The sequence below is a fragment of the Dromiciops gliroides genome, chromosome 1, assembly GCF_019393635.1.
Source record: "Dromiciops gliroides isolate mDroGli1 chromosome 1, mDroGli1.pri, whole genome shotgun sequence".
NCBI classification, from domain to species: Eukaryota; Metazoa; Chordata; class Mammalia; order Microbiotheria; family Microbiotheriidae; genus Dromiciops; species Dromiciops gliroides.
In genome coordinates this window covers 129,462,201-129,475,372 of record NC_057861.1, presented here as the reverse complement: position 1 = coordinate 129,475,372, position 13,172 = coordinate 129,462,201, and the positions used below count along the sequence as shown (strand labels likewise).

The 13,172-nt window shown below is 37.0% G+C and overlaps 1 protein-coding gene across 1 annotated transcript in view; it reads left to right on the top strand.

Moving 5' to 3' along the window:
• PKHD1L1 (PKHD1 like 1) overlaps positions 1 to 13,172 on the top strand; it is a 226,410-nt gene that overhangs the window by 19,011 nt on the left and 194,227 nt on the right. The window contains exons 4-6 of the mRNA XM_043975706.1: positions 702 to 810; positions 5,603 to 5,660; positions 6,493 to 6,586. Coding sequence (XP_043831641.1) covers positions 702 to 810; positions 5,603 to 5,660; positions 6,493 to 6,586 — 261 coding nt within the window. The remainder of the gene's footprint in view (positions 1 to 701; positions 811 to 5,602; positions 5,661 to 6,492; positions 6,587 to 13,172) is intronic.

Here is a 13,172-nt window from a genome sequence, read left to right as displayed (position 1 = left end):
GATTTAGCAGATACTCAGGGACCCACCTGGAGATTTAAACTGATTGAATTGACTGGATTAATGGTTGACTTCTAGTTAACTAGATTCTAAGCACATCTGACTGGTACTTAAGAGTACTTAAGAAAGCATGGTTCTCAGAAGCTGACAGCTTTGAACTTTGACCACCTTCTGGCCCAGTCAACCAATCGGCTTGAGGAACCTCCCATTTCTGGGAGGGGACAGGAAGGAGGAAGCAGAGCCTGCACAGGGAGCTTGCTCTCTTTGGCTGTGAGACATCGGCGTGGTGGCAGGGAACTTCACAGGGGAGTTTAGGAAGGCAAGGATTTCAGGCTATAAGAAATCTGTTCTCAATCTTCCTTTCTTTTACTACCTTTCAATAAACCCTTAAAAAACCTAAACTCGTTTATCAGTGATTTTAGTCAGTTTCCCCCCAAAACTGGGGGGACAGATTAGAACCCACATTTAGAATTTTAAATTACACACTTCAAAGGGATAATTACTTGATATTAGTCTCCATTTGAATTTGAAGCATACCAAGACAAGACTGGAGTGTTGTATCTGTTATTAAAATATTATTGAACTTGAAAGGATTGAGAATTTATTGATATTTTAGGGAATATTTAGGGCTGGGAAGGGTTATTTTGTTAATATTGTATATTAAATTTAAAATCCTGTGTGTGATTTCAATTCCTTTTTTTTAGAGCAATGCCTGAAGACACTTATACTGTTAAAGTCAGTGTGGATGGAGTTCCTATCACAAATGACAATATCTGCAGAGGCCATATTAACAGCTGGGCATGTAGCTTCCAGGTGTGTAAAGGTCCCATTTCTTTTTTTTAAACTTGGTAGGAAACACAACGAGCAAATCAGGTTTAAAACACTAACAAATGAAGACCCCCATGTCCATAGGACATTATATTATGGAGGATTTTCTTATCATTGCAGCTATGTGACCCAGGGGATAAAGTACTGGCCTTGCAATTACAAAGACCTGAGTTCAAATGTCACCTCAAGTACTTAGTAGCTGTGTGACCCCAGGCAAGTCACTTGACTTCAATTTGCCACAGTTTCCTCAACTGTAAAATGAGGATAACAGCATTTATCTAATAAGGTTGTCATGAGGACCAAATAAGATAATAATTGTAAAGCACTATGGCTGGCACATAGTTGGTTCTATTTAAAAGCTTATTCTCTTCCCTTCTCCCTGCCTACCTTTGCTTTCTACATTGCTCATTGAACCAAAAATGAATCAGAAAATCTGGGTTCTAGTTCTGACTCCATCATATGCTATGCTTTGTGTGACACTGGTCTAAGCACTTAACTTCTTTTAGCCTTAGTTTTCTTACCTGCAAAATGGGAATAATAATGCTTTCATTCCTTACATAGTGTTTTTATTAAGACAGTACTTTGCAAAATGTAAAGCCTATATAAAAATGAATCATCATTCTTTCTTCATAACATTTTATACAAAGATTAAAGGTTCTTGGGGCAGCTAAGTGGCACAGTAAATATAGCACCAGCCCTGGATTCAGGAGGACCTGAGTTCAAATCCAGCCTCAGACACTTAATACTTACTAGCTGTATGACCCTGGGCAAGTCACTTAACCCCGATTGCCTCACCAAAAAAAAAAAAAAAAAAGATTAATGGTGCCTATTGAGTTACTCACTCTTAATCATTGCTTTTTTGAGTATGTCAAAATAAAGCAATTTTAAAAAAAAATTAATAAAAAGGTTTACTTAACAGGAACACAAATGGCTATTCAAAAAAAGTTACAGCAATGGTTCAGATAGCCATACCCCCCCACACACACACACACCATCATGTCCAAATAGAGGAGGGTGTGTTGACTCATACAGAAGTGAGAGTTTGAAAATCTCTGATTTGTTGTAGGGTAAGCTTTTTAGCCCCTAAGGTGACTGAGAAGCTGTGGCAATGGCTGGATATGTCATCTCTTGGGCCAATCAAATCTTCAAGACAGCTTTAGGGAAAATTAACTTAGCCCATGTGGCAAGATCCCAGTAACTATTGATCCTGCCACATCCTCAAATCAAAGGTATAATTTCTTGATTAACTGAACATTTTAAGGACCTGTCTTTTTTGTCCATTATAGGCCTGTCTAGGAAATACAAATGAAAAGAATATTAAACATAAATTTTTCCCTATTACCAATTTTTCCAGCTTTTGTTTATATCATAATTTTCTATAGTTGTAATTAATATAGTAGAAAATTTTTCCTTTCAAAGTTTAATATTTCTGTAAATATTTTCTAAGATGCAGTGTGGCATAGTAGCCAGCTTTAGAATCAGGAAGACCTGAGTTCAGGTTCTATTTCTCATACTTAGTGACTCTGTGGGGAATAGCTAGGTGGAGAGCACTGGTTCTGAAGTTAGGAGGACCTGAATTCAAATCTCACCTCAGAAACTAGCTGTATGACCCTGGGCAAGTTGTTTAACCCCAGTTGCCTTAAACATTTGGGGCCATCTCCAGTCATGCTGATGTAATGCTTGCCACAGTATTCAGATAGCTCTGGAGAAAAGAGTGAGGTTGATGACCTTGCACAACCCTCTCTCACATATCCAATTCATTTCAAGTCATGATATCACCCCAATGTCATAGCCTCTTTGAGACTGAAGGACATTGAGTCAGTCAATTTTGCTCTTAGTGCCTTAGGTAAATCTTTAATTCTCTAACTTGTAAAATAATTGAGGATTTGAATTTGGTAGATAGAGTTTTATTACAGAATGATAACTGTAGACTTGAAAAGTATCTCTGAGACCATATACTGCAACCCCCTCATTTTACCAATGAAGAAACTGAAGCCTAGTGGGATCAAGTGACTTGTCCAATTCACACAGCTAATGAGTGTCAGAGATGGAGTTTGAACCCAGGTGCTCTGCCTCCAGAGTCAGTATTCATTCTACTTTACCACCACTACCTTAGGAAAAAAAATCAATTTGATCAAAATGAAAAAGACTTATTGACAGTTCACATCTGTGTCCTTTTTCATAATGATACAGCATTCCATCTGAGGCAGTTCTCTGAGAACTAAGTTGCATACATAGCAGGTACACATAGATAGAGAGGATTTCCTCATCCATTTCCTTTATCATTGAAATTATGGGTTACTTTTAAAAATAGCTTTCTATAACAATTGGACTTATCACATTTGATCAGATATTGCCAAGTTGTTAGGTATTTTGGTTGCATATGATGTTTTACTCTTTTACATAGTTATAAACCACTATATTTTCTGGGTCAATAGATATAAAAAAATTCATAGCTTTTGTTATATATTGTCAGATTGCTCTTTAGAAAGGTTTAACCAATTTGTTACACTCCACTCATGAGCTCTCCCAACTACTACTACCCTCCTCCCTAAATTATCTTGCATTTTGTTGTATTTGCTTATTTAGGTATATGTTGTTTCCCTCTTAAGGGCAGGGGCCACTTAATTTTGTGCAGTGATTGGCATATAATAGGCTCTTCGTAAATGCCATTGATTAATTGACTAGTTGTTGAAAGTTTCTTTCAGGTTCTTAGTGAATTCATGCTGTCTCCTAGTTTGACTATCATTCTCTTTCTAAAACAATACAAGATGAAATAACAATAATGCAAGTTTAAAAAGGGAATATTACATAAAAGTGTTTATACAGGGAGGTATGATATATTTAGCAAAGGAGTCACCTTTATCTGGGGAACCAGGGAAGGATCATAATGACACCTGTGCTGGTGCTTGATAGGAGAAAATAATTTCAGTAGAGGGACTGAATGTACTAATCTGTTCTAAATCATAGAGGGATGGCCTGTGGAAAAACTTAGAGCCAGTAGAGGGCAGTATGAGATCAGAGAATGATTACTAGCGCAATTGGAAATTTCAAGGTATGGAGAGATTAGTTGAAGCCAAACTATGGCTGGCTTTGAAGGGCAGAATAAGCAGTTTTCATCATGTCCTTTGGCAATGAGGACGTACTGAAGGTTTTTGCATGGTGGAAGGATATGCTTAGATGTATGTATTGGGAAGATTACTTTAGTAGCAGCAGAAAGGATGAATTGGAAAGGAGAGAAATAGAAGCAGGAAGATTGATTAGGAAGCTAAGTAAGAGGTAATAAGAACCTGAACAGAGGCAGTAGCAGAGGCAGGTAAAAAGGAGGACACAGACGTGAGAGATTTTCATTGAATGTAAAGAATGAGGACCATAGATGAGTCAGAGATGACTCCAAATTTTTGAGTGTGGGTGTCTGGAAGGACAGTTGTACCAGCTACAGAAGTAGTAAATTTAGAAAGGGAGTCAGATTTTGAGGGAGAAGATGAGATAAATTTGGGATATGTTGAGTTTCTTTTGAAGCTAGACCATCAAGGAGGAACTGCGCAACAGGGTTGGAAATTTGAGATAGGGGCCCTGCTGTGTAGCTTTGAGTGTCATGAAAGAGAAAATCTAAGCCATGGAAATTGATAAGATAATTGAGAGAGTATAGAAAGAGAAGGAGAGGGGGCAGCTCGGTGGCTCAGTGGATAAAGCACCGGCCCTGGATTCAGGAGGACCTGAATTCCAATCCAGCCTCAGACACTTGACACTTATTAGCTGTGTGACCCTGGGCAAGTCACTTAACCTTCATTGCCCTGCAGAAAAAAAGAGAGAAAGTGAGATCAAGAGTAAAGACAGAGAGAGGCACAGAGAGAGAGAGAGAGACAGAGGAGAGAGGACCAAGGAGAGAGTCTTTAAAGGGTTACCACCCTTTAAGGGGTAAGAGGACAAGAAGGACCAGGCATCAGGGAAGGACACCATGGTGGAACTGTCAAAGAGATTGGAGGAAAGCTAGGAGAGGGAAGTACCAAAGAATAAAAGAGAGGAGAAAATATCAAGAAGTGGGAAATAGTCCCAAGTGTCATGGTATAGAAAGGCCAGTGGAGGCTGGTTTAGCATTGATTATATGGAGTAAGGCAAGTACTGAAGCATTAACATAGATGGGAAGGTATCTTACAAATAAATGACAACAACAAGAATTGGGAGAGGGTCATATTCATACTTAGATCTATACGATAAGCAAGGTCATCTAGTATGTGAGGTCATCTAGTCCAAACCCCTCATTTTACAGCTAAGCAAACTGAGGACTAGGGAGGTTAGATGACTTGTCTAAGACTACACAGGTAGTAAACATCAGAAATGGGATTTGAACCTGGGTGATCTCATTCCATAGCCACTGCTTTTTTTCATTGTGTGCCAAATTGAATGAAATGAACATAAATGGATGTGAGGCTGTTGAATAAGAGTGGCAGGGCAAGACTGTGGATATTCTCAGGCCTTGGGTTTCAGGAAAACTATGGCTCTGTCTGCACAGAAACATGAAGTAGAGAACTCAATTTTAAAATTCAAGTCACATGTAGTCTTAAATAATAATTGACAAAATATATTTAAGGGATTAGAATTATCAGGATAATTACTTCAACTCAACGTTTCAATTTATATGCATAGTCAATTAAAATAATAATATCTGGACAATTTGTGTACTGGAGATTAGTTCTTTATACAAATTGGAGTCTGTAATGTTTAGGGAGTGTCAAAGATACAGGGCTTCATATGTATTCCTATTGCTTTACAGACCAAAAATTTCCGAACTCCAACAATAAGGAACATTACACCTTTAACTGGATTACCAGGTCAGTTATAGAACAGTTAAATGCCTTCATTTTGTCTATAATTTTGTAATATTCTATTTTGTATCATAGCCTAACAAACATTTAAAATACATAATCCTTGGCACACTAAGCCACTGTTGGTGGAGTTGTGAAAAGATCCAACCATTCTGGAGAGCTGTACATACCCTTTGATCCAGCAATGCCTCTGCTGGGTTTGTTTCCCAGAGACATCCCCAAAAGAGAAAAAGACCTATTTGTAGAAAAATATTTATAGCAGCTCTTTTTGTGGTGGCTAAGAATTGGAAATTGAAGGAATGCCCCTAAATTGGGGAATGGCTTAAAAAATTGTGGTATATGATGGTGATGGAATATTATTGTGCTATAAGAAATGACAAGCAGGATAATTTCAGAAAGGCCTGGAAAGATATGTATGAACTGATGTATACTGAAGTGAGGAGAACCAAGAGAACATTGTGCAAAGAGATAGCAATATTGTTTGATGAAGAACTGTGAATGACTTTACTTTTCTCAGCAATACAATGATCCAAGACGATCCCAAAAGATGATTGAAACATACTGTCTACTTCCAAAGAAAGAACTGATGGAACAGACTGAAGCATGCTATTTTTCACTTTCATTTTTTCTTTTATTCAAGTTTTCTTGTACAAAATGACTAATATGGTAATGTTTTACATAATCATACATGTATAACCCACATCTGATTGCTTACCCCCTCAGGGAGGGGGAAGGAGGGATAAAAATTGGAACCCCAAACTATTAATAAAAATGTTTATTACTTAAAAAAAATACATAGTCTTAGTTAATCAATATCACCTTATACTTCTCTTTTTAGGCTCAATAATTACAATCCAAGGCAGAATCTTCACAGATGTCTATGGAAGTAACACTGCTTTGAGCTCTAATGGAAAAAATGTTAGGATTTTAAGGTACTTATTTTATCTAGCAACATTCATTTAACTAACAGAAAAGATGTAGCATTTCATCAATAATGTGTATGATGCTATTAAATATGTCTACAAAATGAGGAGACTGAATGAAATGATTGCTAGGTTACCTTATGGTTCTATCTTGCTCTGTTATCAAAATACTTCCATATAGTATAACATGACCATGAACCCCAGCAATGTTGCAGAAATGAAAATATAAAGAGTGTGAGATGAATGCAATTGACTTGGGGCCTCTAGCCAGTTGTCCTCATTTTCCATCTGAGTCAGCTCCATCTGTCACTATTGGGGAAAATAAAAATGAAATTAATCAAAGTCACTTGGAACCAAATCAGTGTCATAGCAATAATGGGAGTTAGTATAATTACATTTGAGAACTGGAAGAGAACTTAGAAATTATTTAGCCGATGCATTTTATAGAAGTAGACACCATACTGAGAGAAATTGGCTGACTATTGCAAGGTCGTGTGGCCAGTGTTAATGTCAGAGCTACAGTCCAGTTCTTTTTATTCCTAGTCCACTACTCTTTCCACTATACTATGTTATCTCTCAGGATCATTGTAATATATTATCATATATGATATTATATAAATATACATATAATACACAATCTTATATCATATGGTATATGTAATATATAAGCTATAGTATAATGTGTAACATAACAGCGTTAGATATTTAAGAGCTAATAGGGGCTTTAATATATCTTTGTTTTAAATAGAATTGATGATTATGGATTTGGTCCTGGTTCTTCTTTTTTAAACTATCATGCATCCACTGTGAATTGTGAGGTTTGCCTTGCTTTTGTTCTCACTGTACTCTTTTGTCACTCTCATTTTTTGTGGAAATCCTTTTTTTTTTTTTTCCTTTGTCCCATGTACTTACCACATGTATCAGAGAGCAATGAGTAGGAAGTAATGATGATAGTGAATCATGCTATCATAGATAAGGAAAGGATCTTAAAGATCATTTAGTCTAATCTTTTTATTTTACAAATGAGAAAGCTGAGAAATAAAGAGATTAATGAACTATTTTGCCTAAGGTCACATTGATAATTAATAGTAGAGCTATAACTTGGTCCAGTGTTCTTTATATTCAGCTACAATAATCAGAATTGCATTTGTAATCACAAAAAACATACTAATGATGACATATAAGAACCCCCAAAGAAGAAGGATTTGGCTATTTGTTTTTATGTGGTTATGTATGTAGTCAAAATGACAATTCAAGTTGGATCAAACAAGAAACAGAAAGCCTGTGTGCTAGTAATATTACTAATGACAGAATAATTTCATTAAGGGAATCACTCTGCAAAAGTGGAAAGCAAAGGGACTGGCTAATTATTAGATTATGGTTATAATTATTACATAATTGTATTAGATATTAGTTAATTCCATAATTATTAGGTTACATCAAGGGAATCAATCTGCAAAACTGGAAAGCAAAGGAACTGGCTAATTATTATTGTTATAATTATTATATAATTGTATTAGGTATTAGCTAATTCTATAATTATTAGCTGAAATGCTTCAGAGTGTGAATTAACTAGCAATATACCATATCAACTTCCTCTCTAACACAAATCTGACCCCATCTTTCTGAAAGGGCCAAATTTAATATGGGGAGAGTTAATTGGGTGGCTCACCATAATATTGGGGTTCAGAAAATAATGAGGGACCTCTAGGTCCAAAGTTTTCTCCTCTCCGAACTGCCTTTTTAAGTTATTTCTCCCAGGCCAATAAGAAAGGAGATTAACAGCCTCTTTTCCACAGACAAATCAGGTTGTATTAATGGAAATAAAATATATAACAAAGGTGAAGCTAATAAAGCCAGTGACAAGGGAATAGGGGAAGAGAAAAATGGATAAGCTCCCTGGCTCTAGCAAAGACTGACTCAATCCCCAAACTTGCTTCCAGCTCAGCTAATTCAAAGAGCTGGCTTCGTTTCTATTAACTTACCACCTGGGGTCCGTAGTTTCTATACGAATCAGCTTTGCAGCCCCTCTCCAGTCCGCTCTCGGAAGCTCACCAACAGGAAGAGAAAGCTCCCAGCCTCAGCATTCTCTTTTCTACCTTTTCTCTCCCTCCCCCAAAAGGGAGGTCCTTCAAGTTGCTTGGCCAAGAGTGGACCCCCTGGTGATGTCAGTAGTATACATCACTCAGGGCAGGCCAGGTGTGGCCTATATCTAATCATCCCAAGTAGGTACTTAGTTTCTCAAACAATACTAAATCAATCAGGTGGGACCCCTGGGTGTCTGCCAAATTCCATTATTTTATCACATTTCTTAACAGAAAGTACCATATATCTACTACCAAAAGATAAGGACATCAGCAAGCCATCCAAATATAGGCCAAATACATTTTTATGTATGTACTTTATACAGAGCATTCACTGATAATATAATTTAAAAAACCTTAAGCTGAAGAAAACTTTGACTATAAAAGGATAATATAAGAAGGTAGTCATTTGTTCCAGGACTGTTTCTATCTGACTCTCAACCAAAAATATAAGCAAAATGAGGCAATGATGATTTGAAACTATAAAATCCATGTTCTAAACAATTTCTAATGTCTCTTGTTCCTCTTAGATACAGTTATGCTAATAGATCATTGCTATGATATTAGCATGATTCTAAGTTAGTGTGATGATAACTGATAATAAGCTACATCTTTTTGACCTGAATATGGAAGTGCAGGAAGTAGTATAGAGATTTGATTAGTTGGTTAGTTGTGGTTTTCTGAATAGGCCCATGGAGAACAGAAATCAGAAGAGTGTTCTATTCTTTTGTTTGTTTTTAATCAGGCAAAGGAGGTGGGAAATTGTAGAGGATGATGAATTTCATTAACTTTTAAAATAGGAAAGATAGAGAAAAAATATGTCATAGATAGCAAGGAATTTATCTTTATACTTGTTAGCTTAATTCAAATATTGACAGATATTGACAGTTGAAATATCTTATTAATTTTTAGGTGGGGGATTTAGAACTAGATTCATTTAAAACATCAGATGCAAGAGTAGGGGAGAAATTTGTGGTGAAACAAGTAATGGAGATGAGTAGAGAATGAAGGAGGCAATTTGTGTTTTGTTTTGGTTTTTTTAGGAGAAAAAGAAAAATCAAAGAAGGAATAAGAGTTTCCTATGGGCTGGATGAGATGATAGTACCTGACCAAAAAAAAGAACACAAAGTAGCTTAGTTTTTGTTTTATTTCTATTTTCTCTGCCAAGAGAATGACCTTGGAAATAATAGGGAAAAAATGACTGTCAGAGAGTTGATACCCAAGATAAAATAAGCTAGTCAAAGGGCACTTAGTTGCATATGGTGAATTGAAGTCTTCTGGCCTAGATGAACTATACCCTTGGGTCTTGAAAGAAATAGCAAATGTGATTACTAAGCTATTGACTGATAATGTTAAAAAGAACCTGGAAAATGTAATAGGTATAAAAAGATTGAAGAAGGGCAAATGCCATCCCAATTTTCACAAAGAGGAAGAGAACAGTCTAAAACCTACAGGCCAGTGAACCTGACTTTAGTATTTAAAAATATTTTAGGAGGGATGATTGAAGAGATGGTCCAGAAATAACACAGATAGGGAAACAATAACTACATGGAGCCAGATGGCTTCATCAACAACAAATCATGCCAAACTAACCTAATTTCCTTTTTAAAAAAAAAATGACTAAATTCTTATGAGGCAAATACTGTGAATAAAAGTTATCTAGATTTTTAACATTTGTTCCAATAAATTTTCTCATACTTGTTCTTGTGGAGAATATAAAAAGAGATGGATCATATATTAAGACAAATATATTTTAGGGGCAGCTAGGTGGCACAGTGGATAGAGCACTGGCCCTGGAGTCAGGAGGACTTGAGTTCAAATCCAACCTCAGACACTTAACACTTACTAGCCATATGACCCTGGGCAAGTCACTTAATCCCAATTGCCTCACTAAAAAAAAAAAAAAGACAAACATATTTAAAACTAGTTCAATTATCAGGCTCAAAGAATAGTAATTAATGGTTCAATGTGAGCATGACAGGTCTTCAGTGGAATATCCTAGGGGTATATGCTTGGCCCTGTGATTTTTTAGCATCTTTAAAAAATACTTGGATAAATGCATGAATGGAATGCTAATGAAATTTGCAAATGACATACATATGGGAGAGATAGCTAATACTGTAGATGATAATCAATATCCAAAAGGATATTGACAGTCTAGAACATGGGGCTAAATCTAATAAGATGAAATCCAGTATGGGCAAATGCAAAGTGTTGTATTTGGACCTCCAAGAAATCAACTTTACAAGTACAAGATGGGAGAGGCATGAAGGTGCTCTGAAAAAACATCTTGGAATTTCAGTAGACTACAAGTTTAATTTGGGTCAGCAAAGCGATATAGCAGCCAAAAAAGGCTTATGTGATCTTGGAGTGCATTGGGATAGAGATGGCTTCCAGTAAAGAGAAGTGATAGTTTTACAGTAGTCTGCCCTTGTCAAATATCACCTAGTATATTATGTTCAGACATGGACACCATGCTTTAAGGACATTGGTGTTTAAGAAGGACATTAATAAGATGGAAAGTGTCTAAAGGAGGGCAACTAGGATGGCTAAGTGCCTTAATTTCATGTCATATGATGAGGACATGATTGGAAAATGACTGAACAACAACAAAATACTGAGAAGCTAAGTAATAGGGTCATACAGCTATTATATGTCTGGCATAGAACTTGAACCCATGTCTTCCTGACTTCATGGTGTCACAGCTTCCCAAAACGTCTTACAAAAATTGCTATTGGTTGAAGGGTTCTCTTTTTGCCTTTACAAAATAGATACCAAACTTGGAGGAGAAGACAAATGGGGGATAGGGTGTGTGTGTGTGTGTGTGTACATGCATGCATGTATGCATGCATGCATGTGCATATGTATTCTCACCTTTTTCAGGGTATGTTGGTGGAGAGCCTCTTCAACATGAAGCATCACTAGGAAGTGTCTTGGTCCTGTGCCATCCTTAAGTCTGTAGGTCATTTGGTCAAGTCAGGTCAAGAAATATTTCTTAAGTACCTAGTATGTGTCAGACCATGTGCTAAGCATTGAGAATACAAATACAAGAAAAAAGAAAGTCTCTGTTCTCAAAGAGCCTACATTATAATGGGGGACAGACAAGACATAAAAGGAAGATGAAAGGGGGAATGGTCCTTGTTCTGGAGTATGGTAGACAAAATGCAGAGAGTTAGAATAGCCCATGCCTTGTTTCCTCTGTAAGCACACCAGCCTCTAGCAAGAATTTTATGAGGAAAAAGAATGAAGAAGAGAGACTTGGGTTTTAGGCCTCTTTAGATGATTTACTATTCCCACTCATTCCCACAACTGGTGCAGGGACTATTGCCCTCAGGCCCAGAGTGGTGAGGATCTTACTCAGGATGATGTAACTAATAAAAAGCAGAACAGGGAATCCAACCCAGGTTAAGAAGTTACAAAAATTGGGCATGTTTAGCTTAGAGAAGAAGTTACTCAGGGGAATATGATTGTTCTCTTGAAGTATTTGAAAGGCTGTCATGTGGAGGAAGGATTCAATTTGTTCTTTTTGGCCAAAGAAGGAAAAACCAGGAAAAATGGGTGAAAGTTGCAAAGAAACAAATTCAGACTTGAAGTCTGGAAGAAACTTGGTGATCATTAATACTGTACAAAAATGGAATGGGTGTCTCAAGAAGTGGTGGAAATCTTCAAGCAAAAGTTGATTGCTCATTTGTCAGGTACATTATATTGTGGATTCCTTTTGGGTATGGGTTTTCTCAGAAGTCCCTTCCTAATTTCAGATTCTGTGAAGAGAAAACCCAAGACAGAGTTTTCCAGTACATTCACAGTTAGGGAACTGTAGGGGCCAAATTCAGTATGGGGAGAGTTAAATTGGGTGGCTTGCCATAATATTGGGGTTCAGAAAATAATGGGGGACTTCTAGGTCCAGAATTTCCCCTTCTCCAAACTGCCTCTTTTTCAGTTATGTCTCCCAGACTAATAAGAAAGGAGATTAACAGCCTCTTTTTCACAAACAAATCAGGTTTTATTAATGGTAACAAAGTTTACAACACAAGTGGACTTAATAAAGCTAGGGACAATGAGAAAGGGGATAGAGAAAAGGAAAAATATGACCCACTTTGCAGATAGTTAGAATCTAAATCTCTAGGGTAAAAAGGCCCCCCAGGTACCTCAAATAAGCTCTACTTCCTCAGCTATTCAGAACAGCTTGGGTCTGGCAAAAACTAACTCAAATGCTAAACTTGTTTCCATCTCAGCTGGCCTAATGAGCCAGCCTTGCTTCAACAACACAAACTCACCACCACCTGGAATCTGTAGTTCTAAGGAGAATCAGCTTTGCAGTGTCTCCTGGTTAGGTCCAAAGATAAAAAAAAAACACCAACTCCTCTCTTTCTCTCTCTACCTTCTTTCTCTGTCCCTCGCTGAGAGTTCTCTCCCCATTCCTGCCTCTCTCACAGGAAGGGTGGTTCTATAGCCAGGCAGAGTCTCCAATTGGTTTAACATACCCCCTGGGCTGTCCCCATTATAATTTG